The sequence below is a fragment of the Phascolarctos cinereus genome, unplaced genomic scaffold (genome assembly GCF_003287225.1).
Source record: "Phascolarctos cinereus isolate Bilbo 61053 unplaced genomic scaffold, phaCin_HiC Scaffold_726;HRSCAF=1367, whole genome shotgun sequence".
NCBI classification, from domain to species: domain Eukaryota; kingdom Metazoa; phylum Chordata; class Mammalia; order Diprotodontia; family Phascolarctidae; genus Phascolarctos; species Phascolarctos cinereus.
In genome coordinates, this window is record NW_027556098.1 from 66,110,388 (window position 1) to 66,128,337 (window position 17,950).

Below are 17,950 nucleotides of genomic sequence, written 5' to 3' on the forward strand. Positions count from 1 at the left end.
TGATTGTGTCATGTTCTTGAAGATTTGGTGCTTTAAAATAGAAACTTTTATTCTTTAGAAAAAAAATCACTGTAGTGAGAAAATTAACATAGCTTGTATTACTACTTTGTTTCCCAGTACCTCTTTGATTGCTAGTCTTGGACCATCTCTAATGGTTTTGCTAAATAGCAGAGATTGTGCTGTGTGGAGCAGAAATGTAATACCACTGAAGTGATTAAAAATGAATCTCCCAGGATGAAATGCTTCCATTACTAAAATGAAGGTCATGCTCAGTTTACTCTCTTTAGAAGATTTTCTTTTGGGAAGACAGGAAACTTCATAGCCATTAGAAGATTGCACAGTTTCTATATTTAAATGGAAGATTGGTGGGTAAACATTTGTAACACATTTAATCAAAAAAGTTATCAAAATAGTAGTTGTAAAGTGCCCAGGGTGCAATTTGAATGTTAAGTGAAAATTGCTCTATAGCTCCAAAGCTTAAAAATAGGAAAGTGGATAACTTTCTTTTGACCTGCAAAGTTTCTTAAATCATGTACACTTGCCATCTCATCAGATAAATGTCTGGATTTCTAGTTCATCTATCACAAAGCATGCAAATTTAGGTATCTAAATTACGTTATCATAGTGGGAAGAAACTTTGCTATGACTTAATTGAATAATTTTTCCCTTTGGCAACATAGTGGCATTTTGTTCCTCGAAGAAGATATGCATAGTCAAGAATATTAAAAATTACTTATTTCAGTAATTATGTGATTGCCCAAGAAAAAGGTGATCTAGGGAAAAAGAATCCAGGTACTGATATATTTTTGATAGTTTGTTACGTGGTTGTGATTACTCTTGAAGTAAAATCTTGCACTCAAAAGACAGTATCTATTATAAAGATAATTTCCAGAAAAAATTCAATAATTTTATTTTGTGCAGTTTTATTGTGTGCAAGATTTCCCGTTACCCTCTGTTGATTTCATTTTTATCTTCAACTCAGCCATCTGACACCCATCAAATTAGCTTCAGTGTTACTGTGTACAATGTATCCGTAGTTTTTTTTTTAACATGGTAAGTAATACAAAACATATTTCTGTATTAGCCATGATGCCAAAGAAAACACATACAAAATTAAACAAAGTAAGAACAATATGTATCAGTCTTCATTTAGAGTTCATCACTTCTTTCTCTGGATGTGGATACATTTTTCATCATGGATCCTTTGGCATTATCTTAGATTATTGTCTTGATCAGATTAGCTAAGTCTATCACAGTTGATCATCTTTACAATATTACTGTTACTGTGTACAATGTACCCCTATTTCTGCTCACTTCATGAAATGAAGTGAAATTAACTGCATGAGTTCATTTAAGTCTTCTCAGGTTTTTCTGAAATGATCCTCCTCATCATTTCTTATAGCACAATAGTACTTCATCGTAATTATATACTACACCTTGTTCAACCATTCCTCAATTGATGGCCATCACAACCTTGTCTAATTCTTTGCCACCCCAAAAAGTGCTATTTTAAATATTTGTTTGTATGATTTCTGGATTTGTCAGTTAGACTCCAATGTATTTTATATAGTCTGCTTTTATTTTAAGTGGAATTTCTCTTTCAGTCTCTTGCTGATGGATTTTATTGGTAGTATATAGAAATGCTGATGTATGAGTCTTCATTTTATGTTCTGCAAGTTTGCTAAAGTTGTTAATTGCTGCAGCTAGTTTTTTGGTGATTATCTAGCATTCTCCAAGTATAGCAACATATTTTCTTAAAAAGAGTGATAGTTTTGTTTCCTCATTACTGATTTTTATTCCTTTAATTTCTTTTTGCTTATTGCCATATTTTCTTATTGCTATAGCTAGCATTTTTACATTAAATAATAGTAGTGATAGTGGACATCCTTGCTTCACCCCTGTTCTTATTGGGAAAGCTTCAAGTTTGTCCCCATTACACATAATACTTGCCCTTGGATTTAGATAGATGCAACTTATTATTTTAGGAAAGCCTCCATTGATTCCTATGCTTTCTAATGTTTTTAATAAGAATTGGTGTAGTATTTTTTCAAAGGCTTTTTCTGCATCACTTGAGATAAACACATGATTTTTTTTTTTGTTATTGATATGGTCAATAATGCTAATAGTTTTCCTAATATTGAACCAGTTCTCCATTCCTGATTGAAATCCCATCTGATCATAATGTATGATCTTTGTGATATATTACTGCAATCTCCTTGCAGTAATCTCCTTAATTTAAAATTCTTACATCAGTTTTATTAAGGAAATTTGTTTATAATTTTCTCTTTCTATTTTTGCTTTCTCTTCATTGGGTATAAAAATTATATTTGTATCGTAAAACAAATTTGGAAAGATTATGTCTTTAGTTTATATAGTAATGGGATTAATTGTTCTTAAATGTTTGGTAGAATTAACTTGTAAATTCATCTATTCCTATGGATTTTTTCTTATATAGTTCAGTTATGGCTTGTTCAAATCATTTTTCTATGATAGGGTTATTTAAGTATTCTATTTCCTTTTATGTCAATCTGGGCAGTTTATATTTTTGTAAGTACTCATCCATTTCACTTATATTGTCAGTTGTACTGTCATATAATTGGGCAAAATTACTCTTAATAATTGCTTTAATCTCACCTTCATTGATGATGCATTAACTCTTTTCATTTTCGATAGGGTAATTGGCTATCTTTCCTTTTTTTTTCCAAACGAATTAGCCAATGGTTTATTTTATTATTTTTTTTAAAATAAAATGAATTCCTAGATTTACTTATTAGTTCAATAGTTTTTTTTACTCTCAATTTTATTAATCTCTTTTTTGATATTATTGTTTAATTGTGGATTTTTAATTTGTCCTTTGTCTATTTTTTTTTTAGTTTCATGCCCAATTCATTGATCTGACCTTTTCCTCTTTTATTGTTGTGTATACATTTAGAGATACAGATTTTTAATGCCCCATTTCATTTATATCATTTTTTTTACTTCCAAACTTTTCATAAAAATAACCTGTGAAAACTGTTTCTTATTCTTAATCCTTTGCTTTTCTTCATCCCTTGCAACTGGACTTCTGTTTTCTCCCCATCCACTTTGATCACTCTGCCAATATGGTGTGGTAAAATCACACCAGACCTCCTAATTTTTACATCCAATGGTTTTTTCTTAGTCTTCATATTCCTTAAAATCTCTGCAACATTTGGTTATATTAATGGCCAATCTCTTTTGTAATTTTTCTTTTAGAGTTTCCATGATGCTGCCATGTTCTGTTTGTCCTACTTCTCTGGTCATTTTCTGTCTCATTCTCAGCCTATTCTCCTCTCCATCTCTATGCATAGTCATTGTCCAAAATTCATTCCATGACCCTCTATTCTTTTCTTGCTATACATTGTCCCTTCTGAATGGAATTGGTTGTTAATAAAGTTTGCCACTCACCTCTTGGCAGAGAGCTAATGAACTGTTTCAGATAGAGCTAGTGTGTTTATTTGTTTTACTTGACTATTTTTATTATAAGAACGTGCTTCATTTGGAGGGAGAGATGATGGGTGACTTAATGGGTGACATCAATAAAACATTTAAAAATACAGAGAAGAAAATAAAAAAAGTGTAGAAGACAAAACAATATGGCAGTTATTGCCTTATTATATTTAACATAATATTGCCATCACTTCAAATTCAACTTGTCCAAAGCTGTACTCCCCAACTTGTCATCCCAAAGTTATATTCCTATTTCTTTTGATAATATCATTCTTTCATTTACCTGTGTTATAAACTTCAGAGTTCCTAAAGTTTCCTTTTCTCTTCTCTTAACCCCCTCTCCCTTTCGCCACATATAACACATCACCATGCGCTGCCAGTTCTCCTTTGTGATATTTCTTTGCATCAACTTTGAATCAACTTCCATTATTGCACCATAAGTGAGTATTCCCTAAGGCTCTGTCTCAGAGATATTTCTGTCTGTGTATACTCTCCTTTGGTGATCTCAAGGGATTCCACAGATTCATTTATCACCAGAAATCTTTATTCTTCTATTTTCTTTATGAAGAAGACAAACTTTGTACTAGAGATGACAGAACCAAAATGCTAAAGTTGTTAGGAGATAGCAAGAGATTACCTGGTTGCCCATGATGAATTGTTATTTGGATAAAATAAACTGCATTCTCAGCATCATGTCTTCTCTAATAATATAACACTGGAGGTCACTCCTAAAATCCCATAGTGTGCACTACAGGTAAGGCTACTAAAATTCAAGGTGATCTGTAGGTCTCTACCACTCAAATGACAGTTTGTATTTACTTGTGTTTGATTAGCCATAGGAAAAAAAAAGTCTAAGCAAAGCATTTAATGAAATGCCACAGTAAGAAAAATATCAATACTATATTTCTCCCATTCCCCTAAATACATACAATGGGAGAGTGAAAACATACTGAAACACTTGTGGCTAGAGTGCAAAGATGGAGGAATACTCATTGTCATTTCACCTAAGCCCTTCCCCATTCCAAATTTTCATATTACTGTCCAGGACACTACCATTTTTCAGGCATCCAGGATCATAAACTGAGTAATATCTTTGTCTCCTCATTCTTTCTCATCACCCCCATATCCAGTCTGTTGCCCAATTCTATTTTACCTTCCTGATTCTCTCTCATACAAGGCCTTCTATCTTCTGACGCTGTCAATACCCTGGTACAGATGCTTATCACCTCATGTCTGATCTGTTATAGTAGTCTTCTGATTGTTCGTCCTATCTCAAGTCCCTCCCTACTCCAATCTGTCCTCTACTCAGTCAAATTAATCTGCCCAAAGCACAAATCTGGCCATGTTACACACACTGTCACTTTTCCCATACACCCCCATACTCATTCAGTAAACTGCACTGGCTCTTTATTACTTCCAGGATCAAATATAAAATCCTTTATTTAGTATTCACAACCCTTCATGACCTAAACTCCTCCTACTTTTCTAGTCTTCTTACAATTTACTCTCCCCACTATATACCTTGTGATCCAATGATACTGGCCTCTTTGCTGTTCCTCTCATAAGAGGCGTTTTCCTGACTGTGCTCATTTTCACTGGCTATTTCCCACACCTGACTTACTGTCTCCTGACCTCTGTGGCTTTCTTCAAGTCCCAACTAAAATCCTGTCTTCTACAAGAACCCATTAATGATACCCTTTAATGTTTGTGCTTTCCCTTTACTAATTCTCTCCAATTTATATTGCATATACCTTGTTTGTATATATCTTGTAGTTGCTTGCATGTTGTCTCTGCAATTAGATTTGAGCTCCTTAAGAATGAGGACTGTCGGGGCAGCTAGGTGCCACAGTAGATAGAGGACCAGCCCTGAAGTCAGGAGGATCTGAGTTCAAATGTGGCCTCAGACCAAACACTTGACACTTACTAGCTGTGTGACCCTGGGCAAGTCTCTTAATCCCAATTGCCAAAAAGAATGAGTCCTGTCTTTTGTAATTCTTTGGATGGCCAGGGCTTAGGACAGTGACTGGCACATAGTAAGTGATAACCTACGTGATAGGCAATGACACACAAATATGAAAAAGCAAGACAACCATAGGGAAAAGGACCTGTTTGTACAAAAATATTTATAGCAGCTCTTTTTGTGGTGGCAAAGAATTGGAAACTGAGGGGATGCCCATGAATTGGGGAATACCTGAACAAGTTGTGGTATATGAATGTAATAGAATACTATTGTACTATAAGAAATGAAAATCAGGATGCTCTTAAAAAAACCTGGAAAGACTTACATGAACTGATGCAAAATATTTAATATTGCTAAAAGCAAGGGGGAGAAAAAGCCTCCTTTCCCTTTCCAAGATTTTCAGTCAATGAATCTAGTCAAAAAGCATTTATTAATCACCAATTATGTGTCAAGTACTGTGTGAAGCTCTGGATACATAAACATAAAGAATGAAACAATCTCTGTTCTCAAGAAATTTACATTTTTAATAGAGGAGACAAGTATACAAACACATACAAAAATACATACATATGTATAGTAAGTAAGAGAGACACACACAAATGGGAGCTGATGAAGTAACCAGGAGAGAGCATGAATATATAGAGAAGAGAAGACAGAGCTTTGAGTAACAGCTACATTTAGAGGTTATGAAGTAGATGCTAAATCAGCAAAAGTAACTGAGCAGGATCGGTGAGGGAAGTAGGCTTGAAGAGGAGAAGAACTACCTCATTGTTAAAGACTGATGTAAAAGAGGGGTGATGTCAATACATTTCGAGATGAAGAGAAAAGGAGGAGAAGGAACTCAATGGAAATGCCCTCAATTTTCTCAGCAAAGTTAGAGACAAGGTTCTCTTCTGACAGAAGGGGGAGAAGAAGGTAGGGAAGGTTTGAGGAGCAAAGAAAGGAATAGCATCTCTTCTGCAGGGAGTAAGAAAGGGAATCAATGAGAATGAGAGAAAATGGATTGCCTTGTTATAGAAAGGGGCCCAATGAAGTGAGATATGTATTTATAATATCCAGTTAATAACAGTTACGTGTCTTTCCTTAGTTTTGTTTAGCAGAATGTAGGTAGGATCAGATAGGGGAGCAATTTAAGGCTAAGAATAAGCAGAGATATTCCAAGAGTGGGACAGATTTATGAACAGTGGATAATATTCTGTTTGTCTCATCATATGGTTGTGTTTAATTGTTTAACTATAGTGTTGGCTTTGGAAGGAAAAGACAGTGGAATCAGAGAGTGAGGGATGTGATAGAGATGCTTTTAATGCTTTGCAATTTGATAGATTCTTCCAAGGCAAAATAATTACACAAACCTTTCTATCTTCTTAAAGAGTAAAAGGAAAAAAAATCACTTGTTATGTAGAAGAGAAAAATTAACTCTGATCCCCTCAAAATGAAATAAAAGACCTCTGCTTTGTGGCATTGTGGAACTTCCTTTTTCAGTGAGGCCCCTACTATTATCTAAATCTTTCCACTATTTTGAGCTCTTAGTGTCTGAATATGTAATAGAAGACAGGTGTGCTCTTCATCATTCTGTCTTCTAAATATCACAAGATACTTGTTCCCATATTTTAAAAGTGGGAATTGACTACTTTTGAAGATCTCCTGAGAAATGAAATTTTTTTTTGTGGGAAATAGTTTTGGTCCCAAAGAGAAGAATGGCAATTACAAGGAATGATTAGACACTACAAACAATCAGTCAACCAACCCCCAAACTTAGCCTCTATCTCAAATCTTCTAAAGGAGTTTAACCAAGCTCACTGATCACAGTTGTGGATTTACTACCTTAGAAGGCTTAAGAAAATTCATAGTCTGTGGAGGTCACATCCAGCGAATATACCAGTATTCCCTTTCATATTTCTTTAGTTCCTCTTGGATAAAATATGCCACCTTAGGCCAATATGCGTTTTTTAAAGAGTGGTGTGCACTGAGACCAACTTCGATTATTGCAATTATTTAGTAGAGTTTGCTTTATGATTTAAAATTACTTTAATAACTCTGTAAAGCCTAAAATATTTGGGTATTGTTTAATTTCATTAAACTATTTATTCTTTCCGTTTTTATACCAAAAATGAATCTTATTTTACAGGAATACCATTAGCTCCAAAAGGAAAGTTAGATATCCCTGTGTTATTCGTTCCTCATGTTATGAAATTGTATGAAGCAATGGTGATTGTCGAGGTGGTGAGGAGAAATGGTGAATATTGGCCTTACGATAAAGCTGATGACTTGGGCCCGGTCTGGAAAGGTAACTTAAATAAGGAATATTTTTTTCAACTAACACTATTCCTGTGTCCTTTATATATCATATTCTATTGTATTAAAAAATCAGAAACAAAGCCACAACCCAATCTGTAGAAGGAGATATATTTTAATGTTGTATCAGAAAAACTCTCAAGGGCAGAGGAGAAGGAAGATAAGCATTTGATACTCATGTGATATTTGGCTTGGTTAAATTGTGAGCCAGAGTCTTAAATATGTTAAGCTCATGTAGAATTAGCAAATACCCTGACTCAGATACAAAGTGATAAAAGATGGTGTTGAATACAAGTTGAACATTTCATAAAGAAATAGTGAAACAAGACACCAATGTCTAGGAATCAACTTGAAGCAATATGGGATTATATAGATCAAGAAATTTGGCATCAGTAGAACAGATGTAAAGTCATGGCATTATACAATGTGTGTATAACCCAGATATAGCATGGGTGAAGAGTATGCTTTCTAGAGGGTACTTAAGGAAGCATTGGCTTCCTTACACCCACTCAACTCGCCAAATGTCTGGTTCTACCTCCAAGAAAATATTTTTCCCAAATGCTTGATTAAAATATGTGTGTGTATGTATATATATGTATGTATATATGTGTATGTAAATGTATATGTGTGTATATATATAATATTTTCCTTCCTGTTAATATTTTGAAAGAAGAGGCATGCGAGAGCTTAAATAAAAAATAAATGTTTGCTTTCTTCTTCTGGTGACTTTCTCTGCCCAACTTTGGCTACCTTGTACTTTCATTCATATGTACCTATTCAGTGTCTTCCTGCTATTGAAATGCTTTTCTGTCCTTTAAACTCTCATCAGAAATCACCCTCAGTTGTCTTAGGAGGCTAGCCTACTGGTGAACTAGATACTTCTAGGTAAAGACTATTCAACAAACAATCACATACTCATTTCATGCAAAGTACCATGCAAGGTTCTCTGAGAACAAGACAAAATTCAGATTAGAGCCATTCCCTAGCCTTATTTCAAAATTTTAAGAAGTACCTTTTATGCTTCCTTTCACTGATATCTTCCCAATGTAATTCTTCATTTTCTAATGGGATTTTATTCTTTCATTTTATTTTGGCTTTACTTGCCTAATTTAGATAATAAGCTTTTTATGCTATGCTTCTACAAGTATCTAATGGATTATTGTGTCCCATGATTCAAAATAATCAGTAAAAGCAAGGCAAAATCCCTGCCTTCAAAGAACTCATAGTCTAAGAACAAGCGATTAAGAGTTAGATAACCCATCAATTTAGATAAAAACCTAGGCAGGCAAGTGGCGATGACACTGAGAACTTATATGGAGAGGTTAAATTTGTAAGGAAGGAGAAACATCTACCCTGAGATAGTAATAGTATGATTGAAGATGAAGTAAGTTTTGAGATGGATAAAAGGATAAGGGCAGTTGGAATATACTGAACAAATAGTAATTATAGCAGAAGAGTGTAAAACATAAAGAGCCCTAAAATTCATTGTATTTGTGACTTTTCAGGACTCTGCTAATTTCTGTCTATAGGTTCTGGCCTAGAGCCGATAAAAGTATGGACACCAGCATCTAGTGTCACAGGGTATGGTCAGCAAAGGGGTTTGGCTTTGAAATAAGCTAGTAGAAAAAGACAAAGGAGTAGGCTTCTGCAAAATTGCTTCCTGGATAATAATAATAAGCATAAACTCAACTAACTATAAGTTATCAAAGAAGGATAAAACAAATGAATCATGGATATTTATTGATAGAAATGGTAGTGGTTTATGATGGCAATTTTGGACCAACTTCATTCTTACTATAGAAATTCAAAGGGATTCTCCTTAAGGATTTGAGACTTTAAAATCAATATAGATAATGGAAGGAAATGGTAGTAATTATGTGGCACACTGCTGTAGGTTGTAAAAATATAGCTGTCAAATAACTACCAAGATCCAAACCTGGTGATAGGAATTGTCAATTGGAAGTTTACTGTTGTTCATAAATTAACAGACAATGAATGTGTACTATAAACACAGGCCTCACAATATCTTTGAGAATCTAACAAGGAAAGGATTGGAAACAGAACATGATAACAGCCAAAATCATTGCCCATAATCACTCAGGCATAACTGTGATCCACAAAAAACTTAATGGTGTTTTTAATAGAGGTCGCCACCCCAAATACTACTAATGTCCAAACTATGCAAAACAAAAATTTCCAAAATATATATACCTACCAGAAGAAATTAAGAGTCCCTTTTATCCTTTCTGCTACTGGAGTTGTCCCAGTGATGCGTTCAGTGAGTTGATCTTACAGAAGATGATCTACAATCCTATTCAATTATCTGAATACTTTTATTCAATTTTAAATAGCAGTTATTTTATCCACTTTAAAATGGTCTATGGAATGCTAAATATAAAATCGTATCAAGATAGCCATTTTTTCCAGGACAGTTTTATCTGAATTACATAGAAAATATGCAGAAATGATATTCATAATAATAGTAGCCCTCCTAAAGATCTTCCAATGAGGCTACAAAAGATGAGCTTTCAAGTGTCCAATACTTTTTTTTTTTTTGGTTAGGCAATGGGGTTAAGTGACTTGCCCAGGGTCACAGAGCTAGTAAGTGTCTGAAGCTGGATTTGAACTCAGGTCCTCCTGAATCAAGGGCCAGTGGTCTATCCACTGCACCACCTAGCTGCCCCCCAATACTTTTGTTTAATTGCTGAAAGCACTTTGCACAGTAGTTCCTAGAACATTAACCTTAGAGGTACCACTTGGTAAACAAGAGTTTCCTGTTCTTATCTTTTGTTCCTTTTATCCCACTGCAACCTCAATGCTCAGATCCACTAGGTTATGGCTGCTAATATGCTGAAGTCTGATCACAACTACTATGCATAGTATTTCCATAGTAATTTACCTTGCTTCACTGAGTTTCACTTTTTAATGTTTTGCAAAAGCAAACATTTCCCAAAGAGTCAATGCTAAATTTTCATTTCTCTGTTTCTAAAAATATATTCCTTTTAAAAATTAAAATGCCATTTAGTTAAAAAAATTAGAAAGTTGGCTGATACTAGCAGACATCTTCATTTTCTAGCATTTTAACTTTTAAAATTTGCATGTCTAAATAGCACAACGAGAACAGAAAATGGAGACATCTGCAGCATATGTTGGAAATACCCCATACAAGGAATCCCAGAAGCACCACTTCCTAAAACACACCAAGGTATGTATGTTATATGATCAAAGAATTCCAGGCCTAGAATAAGACTTAAGAGTTTGGGTCCAACCCTTTATAAATCTCATATAGGTAAATTGAGACTCAAACAAGGGAAGTAGCAGAGTGATTCTGAAATGACAGTGCTAATTTTCCAGCACTAAAACTGAAATCCGGCTTTCCTGAGATCTCATTCGGTTCTTTCCACTACATCACACTGTCTCTCTTTATCATCACTTTGAGGAAGAAAATGCTAAAGATTCTACTTGGAAACATGATATCAGTCACTTTCTCTGTGCGATATAACTTTAATTAAAATTGTATCTGATTAGAAATCCAGTTGACGTATAAGTATGCCGTTTGATTTATTTGCAGTACTTTTTAATACCAGGCTGGAGAATATTTTTTATGGTGAATGCAAATCTTTCAAGCACAAAGGCACTAAATTACCATCAGTAGTGTTTCAAAATGAGTTAGAATTTTTCCTTTTTTTTCCTCAGCAAAAGATAATTGACTCCTTATTCTCTATAGAGATGAACATCAGTTTAGAATTTACAGTCTATGGTCATCAGATTAAAATGATGTAATAAAACATAAACAATTTTCCCTGTCTTCTGACAGTTTTGTTGTTCATGTCTCCTGTAAATATAGACTTTCGTTTTCCTAGATGAAAGAACTCATGAAGAATTGATTAAACTAAAACAGTCTAATGATGCATTAAAATGCATATTATTTTTGTGTCTTTTGCAAAGTAAAGTTAGTGTGCATAAAATAGGGGTTGCTACTGTCATTTAACTTTTATTTACTTTGCTGTGGTTAGCCTGCGATAGAACTGTGAAGAAAATTCACCTCATGGAAGAGATGGGAGACTCTAAGTGTATAAATTTATTTATAATATCAGACACAATTATAGTTGATATATTATTTCACTAAATTGTCATCTTCTTCTCTTTCTCCTTCTCTTTCCTTTTCTCCTCCTCCTCCTCCTACTTCTCTCTCTCTTGGGATTTTTGTTGCAGTGCATTGCAGTAAATTATCAAATTGAATTGAGAAAGTAAGGGAATAAAATTAGTCTTCTTTGTAGTCAGTAAGCACAACTCTGGTGCCATCTATTTATTTCAATACTTTAGTACATTAAAAGACCCGTGATTTCATTAGTTAGTCAGATAGACAATATTCATTTATTAAACTCCTTTGCTCCAGGCAGTGGGCTAAGAGGTTGGGCTACAAAGAAATATGAAAACAGTTCTTGTGCTTAAGGGGCTCACAGTCTAATGGGGGAGAGAAGATATAAACAAGTATATACAAACAAACCATATACACTATAAACTCGAAGTAATCAATAGGTGGAAGGCCCCAGAATTCAGAGGGATCAGGAAATTTTTCTGAAGGTGAAATTTTAGCTGGGACTCGAAAGAAGTGAGGGAAGCCAGGAGGCAGAGATAAGTAGTAAAAATATTCTAGGCATGGGGAAGAACCAGAGAAAATACGCAGAGTCTGGAGGTAGAATGTCTTGTTCAAGGAAAAGCAAGGAATCCAGTTACATTGGATTGCAGAGTACCTGAGGAGTTGTGAGAAGAATGAAAAGGGCAGGTTTTAAAGGAATTTGGATGCCAAAAAGGATTTTATATCTGATCTTAGAGGAGATTTTGTAGCACTATGTGCTTCCCTATCCACCATTTTGCTACTGTCATTATGCCACTGCATAAGTGGAAGGTATCTTCTCAGGATTGAGCAACACATCATACGTACATACACATGTGTGTATAGCATAATGAGTTTCATATCTAATCAGTTGCCAAGTATTTTAGATGTCATTTCCACTATATCTAATAAATCTGTATTACTTTTCCACACCACAGCCACCTTTATTTTCAGGCCTTCAACACCCATCACTTAAACATTTAAAATTACCTACTAATTAAGACCTTTTCCTAAAGTACTTCCCATTTCTACTGTGACTATAATATAGCTGCCAAAGTAACAGATGTGAACATGTTACTTCTCTGTTCAATAAACTCCATTACTGCCTTTTATTGCCTCTAGGATAAAATAAAAATTTCCCTTTTTAGCATTTAAAGTCCTTTCTCAATTTGGCTTCAGCCTACCGTTCCAGATTTATTACATGTTACTTCCTTTCATGCACTCTGGGGTCTCTCTGTATTGGCCTTCTTGCTGGTCCCTGTGCACAGCATTTTATTATTTCCTGTCTCCACAACTTTTTAAAGGGACTTCTGCTTCTTAAATCCCTAAAATCCTTGAAAGTTCATGTCAAATACACCTCAAGCATTATGTCTGTCTTTATTCCATCATCTGGTAGCATTTCACCCACCAGATTACTTTGTATTTACTTTGTATATGTTTTATATTTACTCAAGTTATATCCTTCTGATATAGTATAAACTCCTTAAAGGCAAGAAAGAACCATTTTTTTGGTCTCTATATCTCTAGCAGTCAGTAGAGTATTTAGTACATGATTGATATACTTAGTAAATAAGTGTTAATTCATTGATTAAACTTATGGAGAGAATACAATGAGATTATATATCCATTGTAGTCTTTAAGAAGCATAGCTCCCTTTTTTCTTTTAAAAAATAAGAAGCCAAAAGCAAGAATAATCGGTAGAAGAGAATTTATACTTGACATGAGGAAAACATTCTTAACAATTAAAACTGTTCCAAGGCTATGTGGTTCCCTATGTAGTGGCTTCTCCATCGTTGGAGGACCTTAAGCAGAGGGTCAATGACCATATGTCAGCACATTGTAATGAGGATTATTTTCCAGATATGCATTGAATTGGCTGATCAATGAGTTCTCTTCCAACTCTGATTACTTGATCTTTTCAACATTTTGATTCTTGCTTCTCTGTTGGCAAAGATAGCTGGTTACTTGAAGTAACTACTCACTTGAAGATGAATAATGTAATAGAAACATGTACACACTGGAAATAAATTGTCTATATTTTTAGTACTCAGATTTCCTAAGAATTTAGAAGACAAGACCAGTGGCATAATACTAATTATAACTTTCAATGCACTCATTTCCATTTTAATGACTTAAGGCACTGAAATTAATCATAGCTAAAAAACTTTCTTGTTCCCTGGCCATTTTTACTCTCCCAATAATATACACCAAAGCATTAGTTATCATTTTAAATTTTAATTCATTAAACATCTATTAAGTACCTATTATATGCCAAGTTCAATACTAAGCACTAGAGATAAAAAAGTTAAGAAAAACATGACACAATCCAATCCCTACTCCCAAATAATTTTTACACATTTGTGGCAATGTGATATAATCACAAATAACTATTAATGCAGCTTGGAAAATAATTATGTGCATAATAGTAGTTAAAAAGAGTGACCTGAATGATTCAAGAGGGGGTTGAAAAAACAACATGGAAAAGATGGTATCTGAACTGATTTTTGGACACAGAAAGAGGATTTAGTAGGTGGAAGAGAGAGTGGTATCAGTCAGTGAGTAATCTACTCCAGGAATAAGCACAGTGTGTACAAAAGGATGGAGGCAATTGATAAAGGCAGTGCAAGTATGAACAGCGATGCATACTGCAAAACCATTGCATATGATAAGGATAGTGCTATGGAATGTGGATAGAAATTTAGGTTGGAGCCAGATCATGAGTGCTCTGAATGCTATTCTAAGGAGTTTGCATTTTGCATTTTATTTGGTAAACAATGAAATGCCAATGAAGAACATTTTTTTTTAATTTTTCATTGAGAGAGTGACATGATCCTGAGGATAAAAATGAGATAATATTTATAAAGTGCTTTGCAAACTTTAAAGCACTGTAAGAATGCTAGCTGTTGTAGTTGTGGTGGTGGTGGAGGTGGTTGTTACCTCTTTCTGTAGAGAACATGACCATTCCAGTCACCATTGTTCACAATCTTGGAATCATACTTGATTCTTCACATCTTCATTTATTTATTTATTTATTTTGGGGCAATTGGGGTTAAGTGACTTGCCCAGCTAGCAAGTGTCAGGTGTTTGGTCTGAGGCCGAATTTGAACTCAGGTACCCCTGACTTCAAGGCTGGTGCTGTATCCACTGATTCTTCACTTTTTTCAATCCATACATTCAACAGTTGCCATGTTTAGTCATTCTACCCCCAAACTTCTACACACATCATCTAAAGGCCAGACTTGACCATGTGACTCCCCTGATCAATAAACTCTAGTAGCTCCCTAACAAACTCCTTTGTTAGGAGGCATTTAAAGCACTCCCCAATTTGGCTCCAACCTATGTTTCCAAAATCATTATGCCTCATACCTCTTCCTCAACCCTTCTGCCTCCTGGAATCACTATTTTCAAAGCTCAGTTCTTTCTTGTTATTCAGCTAGTGATTCCCCACCTCCAATTAGCTTCTACTAATTTAGCACATTTTTTGCACATAATTGTGTGTAGTGTTGTTCCCTCTAATAAAATACAAGTTCTGCGAGAACAAAGACTGTTTCTTTTATTCTTTATATCTTCTAGCATAATGATTAGCATATAGTAAGTGCTTTAAAGTGTTTTTGAGTTATTGACTGATCAGTCATATATATGCATTCAGAAGATTACTTTTTCAGTAATGTCAGTGATGAATACTGCTTTATGCTTATATAAACATAAAATGTAAAATCTGGAAGAAATAATTTCCAGTCCACCCATTTATCCATCTATTCATTAATTCAAATATACTAAATACAAAGCATTTGCTAGGTGAGGAAAAACATATTTCTATGTACACCAAATTAGTTATAAGCATAACATTGAAATGTGTGTAAAAATTACAATGTGATTATCATTCATACAGACTCCCATAGACTTGGTTCCAGAGGAAAGAGGAGTCAAAAGCAAAAAAAAGAGATTTTCATGCTTCTTGTTTGTCATTTTGTTCTAAAATGGTGCTACTGGCTTCCACTCATTCCTGTGCCCTAAAATCATGTTTTGATTTTTCAGTATAGGATCATTACATAATAATTAAAGGTATTAAATGCTTTTTATCTAAAGATACAGATTTAGTAGTTTGATATTCCATATTTAATAAGAATAATTCATTAGGTAAATATAAATGTATGTGTTCAGATTACATTTTACCTAATTGTCACAATTTTCTAAAGTTTTCACAACATTTAAAACAAATTTTTAATATAATCATTAAAATAGAACAAATTTGAAATATTTTAAATGAAGAATTTGGGCTGGCCAAATTAGTAGTTGAAGAAATAATATGATTAAAGAAGTATGTAATGTAAAACTCTGATATCAGTGATGTTACTTGATCTATTTTCAATAAATTCTACTGTGGAGAAAATTCTTTTTTCTTCCAAGTATTCATTAAAGGTGCCCAGGCCCTACTTTCACTTTATTTTTTCCCAGCATTGCTATATAATTATAAAGGAATTATTACTATGACTACATGTACAACAGTTTATAAAAATTTGAAAAGGAAGTCATTTCCTCTTACTCAATAACCCAGTGTTGAAACAAACTTTGAATAGTCATTCCAACTTCAAGCCCTATGATTTATTTCACAGACTATTCTTTAAATCCTACAGTTTCATTTTCTGATTATTATCTTGAGGAATTTCTGTCCCTGAATTCTGGAACCTTTTTCTTCTTTTGCTGTAGTTTTTATGTTTGAACATGGCATAAATTTATACACCTTTTCACTAAAGGTAATATCTACTTGGAAACAGGAAAAGAGCTTTTTTTCCCCTTTTATGTTATAAGGATCCTAAATCATCAGAGAATAATCATGAATCAAAATAAGAGAATGCATCCTTGTTGTTTCTAGCTAGTATAAGCAGTCGAGCCAAGAATCGAGTGGAAGAGAGAATACAAGTACTTCTAACTGGTGTAGTTTTTGAATCACCAGAACAACGAGAATTAGTGGTGATTCCCAAAAAAACGCTTGTGGAAGATGATCAGAAGCAAGAATCAGTAAATGATGGTAAGATTACTTTTTAGATAAAGTTTCCTAATATAAGAAAAATATCTTCTTTAGTGACTTCTCAATTGTTCAAAGCTTTATATCTTTTTTTTTCTTTCAATTCATGGAAGAATTATGTCTCACCTGAATTCCTAAAAGTGCTTATACTTTTTACATTAATAGTTTTCGTAAGTGATGGCAGATAAAATGTTATTAATGATACCTTTATTGGTAGTGGTAGTATTATTTATTAATGGCATCTTAAAAGTTCTTCCTAGCTGCAGGGAAGGGAGAGGTAAAAATTGTGACAGCTATAATTTCTTCTTGTATCCTTTCTCCATCTGCCCTTTTGACTCTCTGTATTTCCTTGTGGCATGTTTACTGAAGACTGTGATTGTCATTTTGTGTTACATTTTTAATTTTAAGCAGATAATACTGAATGCATATCTCTCTTAATCATTTTGAAAATTAACATGTGAATTGATAAGACTTCTTCAGTCCCATTCCCCTCTGGGAATTATTATAGAATAAAATACAGGTTCTATTTTGGGGCAACATAAAATAATTTTAAGCATTATCCATGTGTCTTTTACAAATATAAGTAATTTAATGTTATATGTTGTGATATATTTTCTCCAATATGATGTCATTTGAGTTGAAATGAATAGAATGCTTAAATCATTTTGAAAGGCACAACAGTTTGAGAGAGTCATAAATTACTGATGTAAGGGCTCATTTTGTATTTAGGAATGATATTTCATGTTTATCAACCCTCACTTCTGCATGGATTGCAACATATTGATTTGGTTCACCTCATATTTTCTGGCTTGGAATACAGTAATGAAATGCTTTGACACTAAAGGTACTGGAATCATTTTTGTTTCTGGTAGTTTCAAGTTATCAGTAACATAATATCATGACTTCTGGGCTAATTAGATGCCTGTTAGGAAATCAAACTACTTGATATTTTTGTATTAACTATGATAACAGAAGTAACATAAATACAAATGTGAAATACTAAGAAAACAGCCAGGCAAACTCTTCTGGCTTTTTTTTTCTTTCCTTCCCTTTACTATAGTGGTGATTCATTGACTTT

The 17,950-nt window shown here is 33.8% G+C and overlaps 1 protein-coding gene across 1 annotated transcript in view; it reads left to right on the top strand.

The window, feature by feature from the left end:
• CFAP47 (cilia and flagella associated protein 47) overlaps positions 1 to 17,950 on the top strand; it is an 890,592-nt gene that overhangs the window by 722,518 nt on the left and 150,124 nt on the right. The window contains 3 exon segments of the mRNA XM_078146130.1: positions 7,557 to 7,706; positions 10,824 to 10,928; positions 16,720 to 16,875. Coding sequence (XP_078002256.1) covers positions 7,557 to 7,706; positions 10,824 to 10,928; positions 16,720 to 16,875 — 411 coding nt within the window.